This window comes from Corylus avellana, chromosome ca9 (assembly GCF_901000735.1).
Source record: "Corylus avellana chromosome ca9, CavTom2PMs-1.0".
Lineage (NCBI taxonomy): Eukaryota > Viridiplantae > Streptophyta > Magnoliopsida > Fagales > Betulaceae > Corylus > Corylus avellana.
Window position 1 is genome coordinate 3,245,528 of NC_081549.1, and position 18,189 is coordinate 3,263,716.

At 36.1% G+C, this 18,189-nt stretch overlaps 2 protein-coding genes across 2 annotated transcripts in view; both read right to left on the reverse strand.

Annotated features, from left to right (window-relative positions):
- Nucleotides 1-154: 154 nt before the first annotated feature.
- LOC132191267 (condensin-1 complex subunit CAP-D2) lies at nt 155-11,335 on the reverse strand. Its single transcript, XM_059606212.1, has 17 exons — nt 11,124-11,335; nt 9,823-10,145; nt 9,556-9,716; nt 8,276-9,464; nt 7,887-8,078; nt 6,409-7,071; nt 6,104-6,280; nt 5,717-5,784; nt 5,414-5,636; nt 5,226-5,325; nt 4,992-5,107; nt 4,859-4,916; nt 2,982-3,133; nt 2,660-2,864; nt 1,412-1,576; nt 1,229-1,322; nt 155-408 (listed from the first exon to the last, which is right to left on the reverse strand). Exons 1-17 carry the CDS (start codon nt 11,254-11,256, stop codon nt 405-407), a joined length of 4,023 nt encoding a protein of 1,340 aa, XP_059462195.1. The 5' UTR covers nt 11,257-11,335; the 3' UTR covers nt 155-404.
- A 5,305-nt stretch (nt 11,336-16,640) lies between these two features.
- Nucleotides 16,641-18,189, reverse strand: part of LOC132191721 (condensin-1 complex subunit CAP-D2-like) — a 3,124-nt gene continuing 1,575 nt past the window's right edge. The window contains exon 3 of the mRNA XM_059606814.1: nt 16,641-16,736. Within this exon, the coding sequence (XP_059462797.1) occupies nt 16,641-16,736 (96 nt within the window). The remainder of the gene's footprint in view (nt 16,737-18,189) is intronic.

The following is an 18,189-nucleotide window of genomic DNA, read 5'->3' on the forward strand; positions in this document are numbered from 1 at the left end:
AGTATTTTTGACAAAAGTTTAAAAATGAATTTTTTGTTCAAAAACTCTTTTTAATTTAAAAATTCTATTTTTTAATCACAATTTCAAACAAGCTCTAAGACTAATATAAGGGTCAGGCTACTGCTGGATTTCTGTCATAAACTAGATCAGCAGCCGGGATATGACATAATTACCTAATGCGAAAGGTACAGGAAATATAGGTATCATCATTATGTAACATATTTACGTGATACACTCGAACAATTCTTGTTCCTTCTCAGAGTACAGCTGTACCTGACGCAAGGCATAGAGTATTTACATCAATCATTACAAAAACATCCTATAATCAACTTCAACGAAACTTCTTGCTTCCATTCCCAGAAGAAAAAACAAGGATTGATCAGAATAATTTCGTACCCTTTCTTCTACCTGCATATTCATAAAAATCAGCTCAATAATTTATCCAACCAAATGATAGAAACTATGCATACCACAAAAGTAAAATTTGGGCTGCAGACCTTACAACCACGGGTAATTGAATACATTGGAAATAATAATATCTTAACACCACGGGTCAGTTTAGGAAATGGCAATAGCAAAATAGTATTGGCCTTATAGTCTAACCTATTTCTGAAAGGATTTGTTGCGGTGCATTTTCTGAAATCTAATCTGCGCTAAACTAAGCCACAGTTTAGTTGGCTAAAAGCAATCAAATCTCAATTTGCTGCAAAAATACGAAAGAGTCCAAAATGATAACCATTTGTTTTTGGGCCACACATGCACCTGGTGGATTGAACCCTATTCTCACTCTCCTCTCCCTAGTTCTGGGAAGAGAGAGTGCCATTTGAGCATAAGCTCACTGGCCCAAAATGATAACCGAACAGTATATGCAAAAATAGTTTTGTCAGTAATTTTATCCCAATTCTAACTAACCCTCTTACATCAATTAATTGTATCGTGGCAATTCATACACTCAAACTGTACATAAGTTTGCTTTGAATTACTTGTAGTAGCTTACTTAAACAACACCCATTCATAGTGGGGAAAACCCTCTTCATGCAAAGAAGATATAGTAAGTCATAACATGTTTGATGCATTTACAAAATCGTCTTGATAGAAAAGCAGTAAGTTCTAACCATTAAAAACAATTCAGGATAGCTGCTTGACTACCAATGCAAATGCAATACTTGCAATAGAATATTAACAAAAATACACAGCGAGAGAGAGAGAGAGAGAGACTACGGAATACCTTCGCCTTGACCTGGTACTGCTTTTAGTGGATGTAGAAACATTGCACTTTTGATCTTTCATGCTGCTTTTCGTAGCTCTGGATTTGGAGGCCCCTGTAAATGATAATAATTCAATGCAATTGTACGGGGAAAGTAAATAAGTAATATAAAAAGTTCTTCACTTTGGATAGAGCTTAAACTACCTCTGATATTAACTTCTGGTGATTGAACTTCATTTTCAGCTGGTTCTGACTCTGTCAACTCACTGGAAGCACCAGAATATTCATCTGAATCAACAGATTTAGGTTTTGATGAATCATTTATAGGCTGAGACATTCCTTCAGTGGATGCATCAATGACTTCACCCTCTGTTTCATCCATTAGAAACTCAAGGTTAAACGCCAATTACCCCATTTCAGCAGCATATAATCACAAGCATGGAAAAAATATTTCAAAAAAAACATTCATTTTAAGAAGTATAATCATGGTCATATAGCCATTGTAAACCTATTCACAGAATTCAATCCTTGACTTTTAAACCTATTCACAGAATTCAATCCTTGAGATTGACTTTTAATTTCCTATAGGCTTATTTATATTCACCTCCAACTTACGTAAGTAAATAATTGATGACATTTGCCCGTTCTGTGATTGTTAGCTCTAGGTTCCGCTTGATTTTGAGATATAGAGATACCATTCTCTTCATGCTCATATAGACCTAATCTCACATTTTCAGTCGAAAGTACAGATGCTTGCTGCCACTTAACTTCAGCTGCCATACTCATCCAAATCTAAAAGGCAAGTTATAATATATTGTTTGAAATTTAAATCTATAGACCAGTTTAGAAGGGTTGTCCTGTTATCTTATCATGCATTTGAATGACAATGACGTTATTAAGAAATATAAGGTTCTGTTAAAGAAAACAATGGACATCTAAAAATGAAAACCGTTATGCTCAGCCAGAAGGAAAGGGAGAAAAGAACATATCATATCTTGCTACATTAAAAGGAGTCAGACAAGTGGCTGTGATGCTTGAAAATTTATATTTAGACTACTAAAAAGTATATTTCATTAACGCTGATGGAAATTATTCATAGTGATAAAGCATGACGTGGGAAAAGAATATGATGACACCTCCACTGAATATCATAGAGTCCCTAACAATGCTGTTAAGACACTAATCTTTACTCGACTATATGATGCATCATAGGAAACCTCATTGCAGCAAACTATTATGAACTATGCTTCACTGCTAGTCTACTATATGCTTCCTGAAATACAGCCGTTGCTGTATCATCATTCATCTATATGACACTAATAAAAAGACAGTAATCAATTTTTCCAGCGATGTTATTTAAAGCCTCTACATTAGAGATCTACAGGAACCATGAAGAAGAGAAAAGTAATAAGAAATTCATATTAAAACATAGCAGAAGCTAATTGCAGTAACCTTCAGCAGTATCAGATTCTGCGCTTTCTTCCCCAGTGTTCCCGCCAGCAACTGCAAAACCTTCCAAGGTACAAACTTTCTGTTGATGAATTCGGGCATTTCTTGCAGTCACCTCCTGCTCCTTCTTTTCCATGTGAAATTTATTAAGTTTATCCTCAAACTCCTCAATGCACGATTTAAGTTCTGGTTTTGCAAACTTCTTAGTCTGTTTCCTCACCGCACAAACAAAAAAAAAAAAAAAAGGAAAAGAAAGTGATTTCTTAGAAAATGTATCTTGAATGCTTTGAATAACATGATGCAAGCAAAACAAATAATTCAATACCTTGTTTATTATATTCTTGAAATGGTCAATAACAGAATCCTCTGATAGGGTATGTTCATAAGTCTTGAATGACTCCATAAGCTTTTTAATTCCTTTTTCAGTGAATGCCAGCTGAGAGAGGCAGTAAGAAATATATTCCCATTGTGTGATATCTTCAGCAAAAAAGCAGTTCCGTTAGTTACTGAAAGTTACATTTGTTCATTTATAAAAGCAGAAAATAGCTAAAATCCATGTTGACTTTGGTTCTAATGAGTTAGGACAAAGCCATCCATATTTACCACAAAAAAAAAAAAGGGTAAAAAAAATGTGGCCTGTGGAAAATTCAGAAAATGATAAACTTAAGGTAAAAATGAGAAGCAGCTGCCCAAATTACATGCATGCTGTAACAGATAACAAAATATTTCAACAAAATTAGGAGTGAAATGAGAACCTCCTGATGCTAAAAAGATGCGCATGTCCTATCCTGTGGATAAGACTCAAATGGACATGGATGAAATCAGTAAGAGTAGATTGAAAACTCATGCTTAAATTCTAGTTACAGCTACTCATGCTTAAATTCTAGTTACAGCTTTCAACAGGTTCACATGACTAACTGAATAGAAAAACCAAGGTTATCAATGTGGACCAAAAACATTATATGTATGAAAAGAATCTGCTATACAACAAACAGATTATTTTTAAAAAAGCACAGAGACAAACTAGATTTTTGTTTTATTTTTTTAATATAAGTAACTGGAATATCAATTAAAGTGCAAAAGCCGCAACTCAAGTACATGAAATATACATTTATTTTTTATAAGTAACGGAATATACATGGGAAACACCAAGCTAGAAAGAGAGAATTAAGTCAAGAAAATCATGAAAACTAGGCAAATTAAGATCTAATGCAGCTGTCCAATGGTAAAGAGTTTTTTTTTTAAAAAAAAATACTTAAGTTCCACCATTGTCCTCTCGTTGTCTTCAAAATTTCTATCATTTCTTTCTCTCCAAACACACCACAAAAGGCAAGAAGGACAATTTTCCACACAGCTGCGCTATAAGGACTGCCTCTCTAACCTTCTCCAACAAGCAAAAAGGTCAACTACTCTCTTAGGCATGACCCAAGCTAATCCATCATGACTGAAAATAGTACTCCACAAGGCACTGACGATCTCATAATGGAGAAGAAGATGATTCACAAACTCTCCACTCCTTTTACATATACAACATTAGTCAACTACAATAACATGTCATTTTCTTGAGTTTTCCACGGTGAGAATCTTCCCTAGGGTGGCTGTTTAAACAAAAAACGCAGCTCTCAAGGGGCATTATTCTGCCAAATATTTTTCCAAGACAAGGGGGTACTAACATGAGGTACAAATACGTTATAGAAAGATCTAGTTTCAAACTTCCCAGGCTAGGTTTCAAAAACCAATAAACAAATGCAACAAAAATGAACCAGAACTTGCAACCACGCTGAAATGATTTCCTGACAAAAGTTCCAATAAGTTATGTTTCTATATGAAAAATTGCTATTCTCTCCGTCCAAAAATAAATGTCTTACGTTTCCTTTTAGGAAGACCGAAAAAGAAATGTACCTTTCAAAAGTAGAAACATTTACTTGATATAATTTTTTAAGCTATCATTATCCTTTCCAAAAAAAAAAAAAGCCATGTTCACCTCCAATATAGAGGTAATGGAATTCAATGGAGTTCTAGAAGTTACTTAGACATTCTATTTTTATTAAAACTCATGCCATTTAGACGAAGACATCTATTTTGGGACTGAGGGAGCATTAGATATATCATATCTTCTTCAAACATAACAGCATCATATTTTACCCGCTTGGCAAATGGTAGAATTAGAAGAAAATTTAAAGAACTGAAAAGATTACATACCTGTAATTCCACTAAACCTATTGCAGAGCTTTTCAACAAGAGCTTCCATTTGTTTGTCCTGGAGCAATTTTAAAAATTTTAGCCGTCATTGAGAATAAATGCTTGGCAATTCAAATTGGTTAACAATTTATACCTTCTTGATGGAACCAATTAAGTACTGCATGATGTTGCAGAAAGACTCTCTCGTCAGATTCTGGTTGGATAATTTGCCAAGTATATCGGGAAGTAAATTATATATTGGATTGCTTCCTGTTCGCATAACGGGAAAAAGAAAAGAAAAAAAAAAAAAGAACAAATTTAGTTGGCAGAAAAGAAATTACGCAAGACAACAATCAGTACATTTTACTAGATGTATATCAAAATTTACCTTTCTTAGATAATTCATGAAAAAAAAGTTTAGCCAGATTTGAAATCCGCTCATCTTCATCTTCCAACCGGATAGCCATCTCATTTATATACCCTTTTACCTGATCAAGTCAATGACCGCTTCAGTCTCTAGATCAATAAAAAAAAAAAAAGCTAAATAACAAGCGGCAGTTAGCCAGGCTCTCAGACCTTCATCATGTCATTCAATATGAGATGTGAAAGCACCAGAACAGCATTCTTCCTAACAGAAACCAAAGGATCCCCTAGCCGGGCATACATGTGCTCAGTCCATGGTTCTAACAGATTGGGAAACCGAACTGCCAAATCACCAAGAGCAATAGTGCAATTGGAACGAACAATTTCTGAGGGTGAACTCTCCACAACAGTGAAGAGAAGCTGGAGATTCGCATCACTGAAATGTCATTCACTAAAAAGTTCAAGCATTATGTTGTATTTGTTTATGAGAGAGAGAGAGAGAACATAAGATCTCACCAAAAATTTGCATCAATGATCATAAATCTACATAAAGCAAGCATTCCGGAAGCTTGTAGTTCTGGATACTGAAAGAAAGCAGTGGAACAGTTTAAAATAAAATATTGGATACTGATACACTAGTGAGCTACACGGGAACTGCTACGAAGAACTTGTATCAAATGATATATGAGACAAACATATCATGTACCATATTATAACCATAAACATGACATCAATCCTTCAATTTTCTGAAATACCATGAATTTATTATTTTACTATCACTTTAATAACATCTTACTATAAAACACTATTTCAAATATAAACATAATAGGAAATTTCCTATTATAGAGTTCAAGAGTCATAGAAGTCATTAAAGGGCAAGACGAGAAAAACTGAGTAAATCACCTTTTGCATCAGCTGAAAATTTCTACAAAGCTTTGACAAGAAAAGTGCACAGTGTCCAATCAAGTTCTTCTCACTGGAACCACCAGAAATAATTTCTTTTTCTGCTTTGTCAGATAGAGTATCAAGATATGCATCTTCAGAGGCAGCAAGACCTAGTTCGGCATTGATACTATTGTCCTGCAAGACATCATCAAGGGAAGAAATCTTCTATATGAAACCAAAAATTGAAAGAAGTAGATATTAAATAACCAATATCGGTACCCTATATCTTTACACTGATGACTGAGTATAGAATTTAATCTCACCTTAACTGTATCAGCTGGTATTGTGCCATTGCAATGTACATTTTGACGATCAGTATCTGTTTTTGCCTTTGTAACTCTTTGTTTCCGGATCTTTCGAGCACATGATTCGATATACACCAATTGGTTCATGGCAACATGACTTACAACAAATAAATATCTACTTAGTTTGGCTAGTTGAACTGTGGTAAGTATGCTGGCAGTACCACTATCAATGTCATTATTCAACTCATCTCCTCCACTACAATTAAACACAGAACTAAGAGATTTTTTAACCAGATCAGCAGCTAATGTTTCTGGAACAGGATGCATTGTGTATACAGCAGCTATTGCTTCATCAGCAGCAGCATACCATATGTTTTCTGGAAGCCAAAAGCCAGTAATTAAGCTTTCTAGAACACCAAATAATCGACTGCCATTAACTGACAGCAATTTTTTCTTGTCATCTTCAGACAATCTTTGAATAGCAATGCATGTAGTCCTAGCAAGCAAAGGCTCCACTTTAGCCCAACGACCAAATCCAATATCAATCATGTCTTGTAAGTGAGAGCTGAGAACCCCAGTGGATGATTTTGCTGCCATGCAAAGGACAGATAAAGCACCACGACTATACTCTGCAGTGGTTCCACTAACACTAAAGCAAAAGAAATCCCATAATGCTGATATCTGCAAAAACAAGTACTTTATAGGAGAACTGCTTCTTCAAGTAATGTCAGACAAAGAACTTAATGACTATAGTTTAGTTTACCCGAGAAAATTGTCAACAATGCATTGATTATAGACTAAAGCATTCATAAAGGACAGACCATGATTCACGATCAACTAGATAGCTCTATGCAGTCAATTCCAAAATTGGATATGTAACCTCCGCATTGATCATCATTGAACTCAATTATGATCTATGCTTTCTATTTCTTCTCATTGCCAACATGTTTATCCAGCCTATAACTACTTTCCACAAATAATTCAAGGAGAAAAAAGTGTCTGCTCAAACGATAAAATTTCCAAATATGTTCTTTTCTATAAGCATGTTTGTTAAACAAAAGGAGAGTGTAACTATTAGAGCACATGGATGATTATGTATTCGACATAGTCAAGTGGGCTTCAAATCTTCTAGTGAAGCTTTAAGTTATGATATAAAAGTTTTAAATTCAGCAGGAAACTAGAGCAGAATTGCACAAACTACAGTTTGGTCATATTTAGCTTACCCAAGGTTGATTATACTGCTTCAATTACTATTTATTTATAAAAAATATCTCTGAGTGTTGGCCATAATAATTGAGTCGAGAGCTGGAAATTATACCTCTTCTTTAAAGATAATTCGTTAATATACATATTGAAGGTGTAGATTTTGAGAGGCTGAAATAGTCATCATTTTCTGGATTTGTTGTGTCAAATCCAAGGAATGCATCAAACATTTTAGGTAGAAAGCTCAGAACTAATTCATGCAAGATATTATTCAGAGACATAAGGGAGCATACCGTGCTGGTAGATATATCACCTTTGGACACCAAGGCCCCAACAATAAACTCCAGAGCTGCTAGATCTCCTATATTTGAATCTATGGCAAGATTCAAGAGATTTTTTGCTGTTTCTACTGGGTTTTTCCTTATATAAATTGTAACAAAGGCGTTCTCCACAGCCTCGTAGATGGATTTGTCCTGAGAAAATGCCTACAAAAGAGAGCATATATCTGATGCTATTAATTACTATTGTAGATCAAGAATTAAATCTATAGAGTAAACATCCACAACATATTTGGACAAGGAAAACAAAGAAAAAAAAGTACCAAAAAAAAAGGAAAATCATAATGACTTCCAAAGAAACTTTTTTGACTGTTTCCAACGCATAACCAAAAATAAAAGCTCACCAATGGCAACATCTTGCGGAGGCAGGCTTCTGAACCATCAATTTGGAACTGTTTGCACCTCATGAGCAAGAGAATTGTGTTCTCTACATCAGAGGCAGAAGAAGAAGCCATCAATTGAACAAGTGTTGGCATTGTGGCAGAGATGCACTTAGAAAACCTCAAGCCTGCCTCAAGAGATGCGACCAATGCCCTGGTCTGCTCCAAGTTCCCAATATCTGGCACAGAACTATCCTTCTGAGAAATCTCTTCTTCCACTTGAGCCAAACAACTGTCTGTCAAACTCTCTTGCTGCTCTTTGGCTGCAACTTGAGCATCAATATTATGAACTTCACCATTTTCTTTGGAAGTATCATTATCAGAAGGTAGACCATCCACACCACTTTCTAAAGGCACATCTGGTTCAAGCTCATTCATCTTCTTCTTATATTGCTCTAAGGTTGCTTCAAATGAAGCTATTCGAAGTTGTGGGCCAAACGGATTATGCTGCAACATCATGATAAGTAAATTTAATGCAGATTTTCTAACAATTGCACTCTTATCCTCCAACCTTCCAGCTGCAACTTCGGAAACCTCATTCCACAAACCAATTGAAACAGAATGCTCTTCACATAGTTCAGCCCAAACCTGCAGAACTCGACTCCTAGTATAAGCTGAAACATCTCGGCATCGTTCAAGCAAAATTTCCAACATGGCTTGCTTGGTTCGGAGACGAACAGATTTAGAACTTACTTCACTCTCAATATCCTTAAATGCATTTGCAACCAACTTCCCAAGAACCCCTACAAGAGCATTCCTTATCTTATAAGATTCCCCACCGAAGTGCGGGACCAGAACTCCAATGTTGGTTGAAATCAACTTTGGCAGCCGCTCAGTGAGCTCTACCAGAAAACGCCCAATATTTTCAGCCCCAACAGTGTCCTTCACATAGTCCCTTGGGTTAGTCCTCCCAATCTCCCTGATAAGGGAGCTGGCCAGGGTTCCATCAGCATACTTCTTCTCAGCACCAGCAACCGCACCAGCCATGTGGGTAACAACAAAATCATATTTGTGAATTAGGTGCATGATAGAAGCACATGATTGTGCCATGTAGTGGTATTTTGTAGTGCATGCTCCAATTATACGGCATAGAGCATCTTTGGTGTCGGAATCTTTTAAAAGAATTGCATTCTCAAACATAGAGAATATATTTCTACAAAAACACAAATCATAAAATTTTAACTTAAAGTCCACTAACAATGATAAAATTATACCTAAAAGATTGATGCCAGTCATCCACTTACTTCACAATGAAAGACAAATAATTTTCATCCAGGTCTGACGAACCAAAGAGCAAGGGGAGGTTGATCTCTAGTGAATTAGCAATCAAATTGAGTATTCGACTCCTTTGAGGCTCCCAATTCCATGAGTTTATTAGCTGTTTCTTCCTTGTAGCTGCTGTTGCCTAAGACAAAAGACCTCACTAAATTGGCCACAACAATTGCAATCTCAAACCCAACAGGGTACATACATGAGAACATTCAAATAGTGGAGAGAGAGAGAGAGAGTACCTTCGGATTATTGTTGGAACCAGTGTTGGCCTCCTCAGCAAGAACAACGTTGATGAGGACGAATGTGTAAATTTTAAAAGCATTACGATGTGAAGCAACCCGATCAAACACTGGAGTGTCATCATCCTGACTTTGAGAAACCCGTGAGAGTGAATCAACATTTGGAAGAAGAACACTAAAATTGGATCGGAGACTCTCTACGAGATTGAATTTACAAGATGTAGGGAGACTAGCATAACTACGAATCAAGGAATAGACACGGTCAAAGACATCTTGCTCTTCAATGCAAAAGAGCTCCTTGTCGGAAAGATCAAAGGATACACCTGTTTAAATAGATAAGGAAGGCAAAAAAACGGCATAACGTGAGATTGTGTATCATGGGTGGAACAAAAATGAACTACTTGTTCTTGCAAGTACATTTACAAATAACGATGACCAGCTAAATGTAGAGGAGCTGGTTAAATTACTCTCTATCAGTTCTATTGAATCCAGCTATCAGTGTAAGTAACACTTCTATTTCCTTTCATACGCTTGTATTTTGTACGTTACAAAACAAAGCATTATGGTGTTTGCCGGAGTTGGAGAAAACTCTTATTATTATTTGGTTGCTTACTTTAAATATTTGCTAGAACAAAGAAAAATTCAACTTTTGTTCAAGTAAATTATAGCACAAACTCAGCCCAGATTAGTTTTTCTTTAATAATAATCTCATGGCATAGAACAACAAAACTTGGTTGCTTTCCTTTTTTTTCCCCAATTGTCTCAGATGAGCAATGATAGCGCATAAGAAACAAAAAAAATAGAATATGTCCTGTTTCTAGGAAAGATTGAGTTAAAAACAAAGTACAACCAACTTGAGGTCTTGCACTTACGCTGCTTAGTTCATAAGAAACGCAAAATTCAGCTAAGCACGGCCAAATGCAGATTAAACGACTGACTTAAGTCAAATTTTCTAATTTTCTTGCTTCAATTCTATAAATTATTTTCTTCTCTATATCTCCCTAACAACCGAATAAAACTTTACACTTTTTAGGGCTTCATTACATGAAAACAAAAGAAATTTATTTTAAAAAAAGTCGAACTCTGCTTGATTGCTGAGATAATTGAGGGAAAAAAGATTTGGGACATGACATGCCCCACTTAATTAACAATCAAATGTATAAAACTAATCAATTCGAGTACCATTTTCGCCAGACTTCCTTTCTTTTTCTTTGTGTTGCATTTTCTCAGCAACCAAACTCAATGTCAGGGAAAAATTTAATGGATCTCTAAGAGAGAGAGAGAGAGAGAGAGAATGTGACCTTTGACGAACTCTTCCAGTTCAGAGGGATGAAGCGAAGCGATGTCGATGGGGTTTTGCGCGTAGAGGCGGTTGTCTTCGTGCTCTTCTTCTAGTGCTCTGAGGGTCTGGGGAAAGAAGAAGTGAGGAGCCATAGTCACAGAGAGAAAGAAAGAGAGAGGTTCTCTTTCGTTCTTCGTTGAGGTTTTCGCAAAATTTGAAATGGAACTCAAAATTTCAGACAGCGGGAATGTGTTACTGTTCGGGAAGGTGGGCCCGGGTCGGTTCTGCTTTATGGAGCAGGTGTTTGTGCGTTGGGACCAAAATACGCCTATAGCTAATGGCCCAATAACTCAGATGGGTATGCTACGCAGCATTTTCAGTCTTTTTGGGCTAACTCAGCTCTATTTCTCAAACGTAATTATAAACAAGTTTAATAAGGGTCAAATTTAATTTTTAGTCCAAAAAGTAATATATATTTAACTAAAATAAATATTTTAAGAAATTTTTGTTGGCTATATAAAAAATATTTCACCATAAACTGTATTTGCATATATAAATATTTTAGCTATATATAAATTTGAGGAGAAAGGAGAGAATAGAGAAGAGAGGACTTTTGTTCAGCTTAACCCATTCAAAGTTATGCTAAACTGCTTATGGGTTGTGTCCTCGTAAGTTCGAATTTGCTGTCTGAATTGCTGGCATCTTTATCCTGTCCTCATTGGCAATGTCCCAAAAAATCATAAAGCTTCTTTCTAATTCTTTGGAGTTAAAAATTTGTAATCACATATTAATACATCATAATCATTATCCTATCAAGATTAATAATAATTAAAGAGACTATTTTAAGCTGAAAAAGTCTTTTTCTGTTTGGTGGGTGGGACATATGGTTTTGAGCAGTGGACTCCAAAAGAAGGTAAAAAACAGAAAACAAAGCAAATAACCCACTGAGACAAGCAAATCAATAACTCATGGCCCACATCACCCCCTGCCTCTCGGACTGTTTTCTTTTCCTTTCACTTCACCTTTTTAATTTGTCTTTGATGACTCCGATTCCTTTGATTCTTTCCAAATAGGGTGGGCTGATTAGCCTGATTTCTCTTTGAATCCCAAATCGATTTTCTGGGTTTTGATTAGAAAGCAAAAACAGAGAGAGACAGAGACAATGGCAATGCCATGGACCATGACCCTGTGGATGGCAAAGATGGTGTGGGTGGCTCTGACTGGGTGGGTTTCTTCTTGCTTGATTGTTGCTGATGAAGTTGCCAACTCTCTCAGAACGGGTGATATCGGCCCTTTCCACGTTGGCTGATTGGGTTGTCGAATTCAACAATCCAAATCTCTCTGGGTTTGTCTCTGGGAACCCCTGCTAACTTTTTTGTTATATTAAAATCTCTCTGTCTGTGTGATTATTTTCTTGGTTGCTGATTATTGTGATAATGTCTATTATCCCATTAGGTGGTAGGTGAATTGTGATAGAATGAACACTTAATCAATTCAAACCTGCCTTTCTTGTCTGAGAACTTTTAGATTTGATATATGGGCTCCGCTCAGTTGCCAAGAGCACGTTTTTTAGAAGAAAAATTAAAACGTGTAAAAGATTTCGAAACTTTCTTCACTTTTCCAACAATATCTTAGTAGCCAAGTGGAGCTATACATTCAAGTTTAGGGTCTTGAATTATATATACACTGCAAACAAAATGACAATAAGAGTATCTTCGTTACAAAGTGAAGATGATAGGAGCCAGGAAAATATGGAATGAAAAGAAATAAACAATGTAAAACATTAATATAAGGAAAAAAAGAAGAATATGCAAGCTGATCTGATCTTTGAGGCCAAGATAACATATAAGCAAGAGGACAGCATGCACTCAAGGACTATTTTTGAGCATAGAAGACATAATTTTAGATTGTTAAGAGTAAAATTAAAAGCAAAATATCATCAATTGCAGAAGCTGAGTGCCTATGTAGAGTTGCTAACTTTTGGTGATTCTCAACAAGCACAATTGAAGCAAATTTTTATGAAATCATCACAATTGATATGGAGGAGGTCATGCGCAAAACTAAATTTTTATTTACTAGCAAAATCCCACAAACTAAAACCTAAATAGCATAAGATATAGATAGCCTAGATCTAAAATCAAAGTACAATTTGGTATTTAATGCCTTTGCTAGCAATTACATTTAGCAACAATTAAACATCAATTAACTTTGGGACCCAGTGACTCTTAAGTATAAAGCAACTAAACAAGTTACACAATTTGCTTAGGGTAATTTCCTACATTGCCTCCCATAAACCAAGTTCTAAAAAAATTCATAAAAGATGTGAGCGAACCCCATCTCCTGCAGCAGCCGTCAAAGCAATATTCATGTTCAGTAAGCAACTCCTACGATATCATCTTCCTTGGATCAAACAATAACTTTGTGACTCCCTCAATAACATAGTGGGAACATTAAACCAATTATACATTTACATCGCTATTCCAACTATACAGTTCAGCCATAACATGATAAAGGTAGAGGTCATTTTTACCATGTAAAATTGTGTGGGAGTCTGGGAGATGACCTTGGGAAATTTAGGCTTAATACCGGCTAAAGGAATGGGGTTTTGTTTCCTACAGAAGTCATTTAGTTGGGCATGCAGATTGGAAGAGAAACTGTTTGTTTTAGAATCATTTAGGAAGATTTAAATGGAGGTTAGGTTTCTGGAGCTCAGTAACCTTCATTAAGTATTTAATCTGTGGTTCTATTTCATCCTCTTTCTAGTTCTGCAAGGTCCCTGTTAGTGGTATTTTGGAGATCTCATTCTCTCAATTTACCAGTTTCACTTATGGTTATTATACGCGAACCTCAGTAGAACTCTATGCATATGCTATATTATAGACCACATCTCTGTCATGCAAATACCACGGGTGCTCTGACCATTCATCTCGAGCTTTTGTTGTCTTCGTTGTTCTCTACCCTTCCACACACCCCTTCTTCTCTCTTTGCAAGTTTTGTGGCTGGTAATGTTGTATCATTTTTGGTTCATCATGAGTTCTAAATCTAGATTTAAGAGAAGAAAAGTCAATTTAAGAAGGCATGAAAGTTTCAAAATATTAGGTTCATAGTCACAGTATAGCTAGACAAAGAGAGCTCTGCCTGGATGATCTTTCATCTACTGTTGCTCTTTATTCCTTGAAGGGGTTAGTCTGCCCATATGGTCTTGTATGCACGTTAGTTCTTAGTCATTTGCTGTTACAATTTTGATGGTCATGATAGCTGCTCCTAAATCATGTTTGATTTAGTTCACCAGTTTTCTTTTTGAGGGGTATTACATTGCGGGAGAAATTTTATTTTCATGGTACAAAATTTGACAGAATCTTGTTTTTCTTTCCTTACAAAGATAATCTGAAACAGTGCTCAATTTTTGCTTATCTTTGTCTCTCACAAATCTGGCATGCATAAACTTCAGTGCTGCATTAAACACTTGGATTTGTGAAGTGTCTTCCTCTTCTTCATCTTCATCATAATCTTGATCTTGTGTTCTTTTTAAGGGTTACCTACTAGAAGAAAAAAAGATAGTCAATGCTAGCTTAATATTTTTCCAGGCAATCAGACACAAAAATGTTGTATTTGTTCTTATATGTATCAATAGATTGTGAGTGCCAAAAATATAGATCCTGAGCCTCTCTGTTTTTTTTTAAAAAAAAAAAAAATTTATGAACAATAATTTATTAGGAGAAAAGGAAAAGCCTTCATACATACAAAATATACAAGAGATGCAGCCACCTTATGGTGCCAAAAATCTACAAAGTTAACCAAATCTACAAGATTTGAAGAGGAAAAATTAGGAACATAAGCTACAGCCCAATCTAATAGAGATCAAAAAGGAGGATTTTAAACATAGCACATTAGACTTGTAGTCCTCAAATAGGCATCGATTTCTTTCTCTTTGGGTGCCCCACGTTAATAATGTGGGGATGACTTTCTAGATGGCCTCTTTGGAGTGTCCCAGCCCTTGAGTCTTCCAATAGTGAAGCAACTCTAGGATATTGCTAGGCATGACCCATGAAACTTCGAATAAGTTGAGAACCAAATGCCAGATCTCACTAGTAAACTCACAATGGATAAGGAAGTGGTTTACGGTCTCCTTGTTCTTTTTGTATAGGCAACACCAATTAACAAGAGTAAGACCCCTCCTCCTAAGATTATCAATTGTGAGGATTTTACCCAAAGTTTCCGTCCAAATGAAGAAAGCAATGTGAGTTGCAGTGTTCACCTTCCAAATGCTCTTCCACGGGAACAAACAAGACTCCTCAGACCATCAAGTGTTATAGTAGCTAGTCACTTCAAAGCCGTGATTGCATGTAGGGGTCCACAACATTGTATCCATCTCCTCCAAATGGGTTTTCAAGGCGTACAAAAGGTTGAGGAATACAAGAAGAGACTACAGCTCCGAATGCTGGACTACCTTGAAGAAACTTAGATTCCAATGGATATATGTACCAGAGGCATTCAAGTAATCTGACAGTAAGGCTTCTTTGTCATGAGCTGTAGAATAGAGTTCGGGAAATGAGTACTTGCTGCTTCTCCCTACCAAACATCATGCCAAAAGCGAATGCGAGACCCATTCCCAACTCCGAGGAGAGCAAGTTGTAGAAATTTTCCCAGTCATTCCTAATATTCCTCCAAAGGCCCACCCCATATGGCTCTCAAGTTTCCTCTGAACGCCAGCCCCCTCTTTGGATCCCATACTTCTCATGAATCACCTATCTCCATAGGAAATCCTCTTCTTGTAGGAATCTCCAAAGCCATTTACCCAATAAAGCTCTATTAAATGGCATGAGGGTTTTCACATCCAACCCTTCTCTAGGAACTGGGGAGCAAATAGTCTTCATGTTCGCTAATGAAGCTTAGACTTACCACCTATGCCATCTCAAAGAAAGCCCCTTTGAAGACGCTTCAATCTTCTAGCTATACCGGCTGGTAAAGGGAAAAGGGACAAGAAGCACATTGGTAAATTGGATAATGTTCTCTTGATAAGGGTTAGGCGACTGCCTCGAGATAAATAGGTCTTCTTCCAATTAGCCAATCTTCTTTATGTTTTCTCAACTACCACATCCCAAATAACTTTTGACTTAAAAGAAGCGCCCAAAAGAAGTCCCAAATATTTCAATGGCAAAGAAGATTTGTTACAAATCAGAATGTCGCCTCTCAGCCTCTGCAACTACTCTTTTGATTTTCGAAGATTGACCTTCAAACGTGAAATAGCCACAAAACACGAGAATATGTTCCAGATTAAGGATCTGATCTCAATATGCATCACACGTAATAAGTGTCTCATCCGCAAAAAGAAGATGGGTGATTCCTAAAGAGGCTGCGTTTTGGAGGTTGACCTTGAAACCAAATAAATAATCCATAGCCATAACTCTAGACAGCATCCTACTAAGAAACTCCATGACAATTACAAATAAGAGCAGTGACTCGAGTTCTCTTTGTGGAGGCCCCTGGAACTAGCAAAAAAACCATGTGAACTACCATTAATCAATAGAGAGAATCAGGCTGTGAAGATAGAGGCAGACATCCATTTCCTCCATTTTGAATCAAAGCCAAGGCGCCCCGAAAGGTAGGAGAGAAACTCCCAAACTTGTACCTGTAACATAAGCATGCATAATGTGTAATCTAAAAAGTCATCCTACTTGTTTCTTCAATCCTCATAAACATGTTTATTTTAAACATGGTTCATGAATTCCAATTATTAAAGCATACAGTTGATGATTGTCAGTCCATTGAGCTAATATAGACATAATGGAAGTAAAATAAGGTAAACCTGCAACAGGCAAATAACCAGTATCGTTATTTATGTCTTCTTTGTGAGTAAAAGGTTCTGCTGTTAAAATTCCAGTTTGTTTTCTATGGTGTAGTCTACCTACTTGAAGTTTGAGATGGCTTCTTGCATCTTTTATGATTCATAGCTAAATTTTTGTCTGCGTGCAGATCAGTCAAGGTCAACAGGTAACAAGAAATGAAGGAGATTGAATATGTGGCATAGAGATGTAAAGCTATCTATGATTTCAATGAATTCCATGACCAGATCTTCTTTAATGGATTTCTAATTTGTTTTATCATTTTTAACAAGATTGTATAGTGGTGAAGTCCTTTGTACTGGAAAGGATTATTGTTGGTTTATCAGTTGGGAGCTCTTCGGCTTTTAATTGGCTCTGTAAAGGTTACATCAACATTGTATAGCTAATAACTGTGTCAGTGTTTTGATGCTAATTTGGTGGTTGTGTGACATTTTATTTGGCAGTGTTTCCCTGAAGAGGCTCATCATTCTTTGTGGGTGTTTTGTAAGCTAGAAGAGAAAAACGAAAAAACAGGTTCAAACATAAACATTGGGAAGCCTGAAAAAGATCTAATGTTTCTTATTAGAATCGTTTATGATGTTCTGTTAGAACTAGAATGCTATCGACAAAGCTTAGATGAAAGTGGATGAAACATAAACATTGCGATGCTCTGCAAATATTTAAAAGGTGGATGAAAGTGGCTTTGCCATTTTTTTTACAGAAACCATTCCTGTCTGTGATATCAAACTAGGGGAGCCCTTCATTTTCGTACTTCTGATGTCTTCGTTGCTTTGATTTTGTCGGCCATAACTATAACTTATTATTTGATTGGTTCCACGTAGTTGACAAATTGTTGAAGGGAGACTTTTTATTATTCATGCCGACATTGCTTTAGCTCTAGTAATTAAGGATCAGATGGCATAATTGGCTCGTGATTATGTCTAACAAAAATTGAGGTGTGTCATAGTAGAGTATATCATGGAGTTCAAGAATAATAATCACAATTGAAAACGATTACTAACTTACAATTGAAGAATATCACTGAGTCACACTTAAAAACTATCACTGAATTACAGTTGAAATTTAGCCTTAGGGCTTTATTTTGTGTACCTAGATCACAGCCCGAATTATGTAAACCTCTGTGTCCTTATTCTTATTATTCTGCTTTATTATTTCTGCATTATTAGTTTCTTTCAAGGTTGACAAAGTTTTTCGAATGTTTGATTTTTCATATGCAATTTTAATTATCACATGTATTTT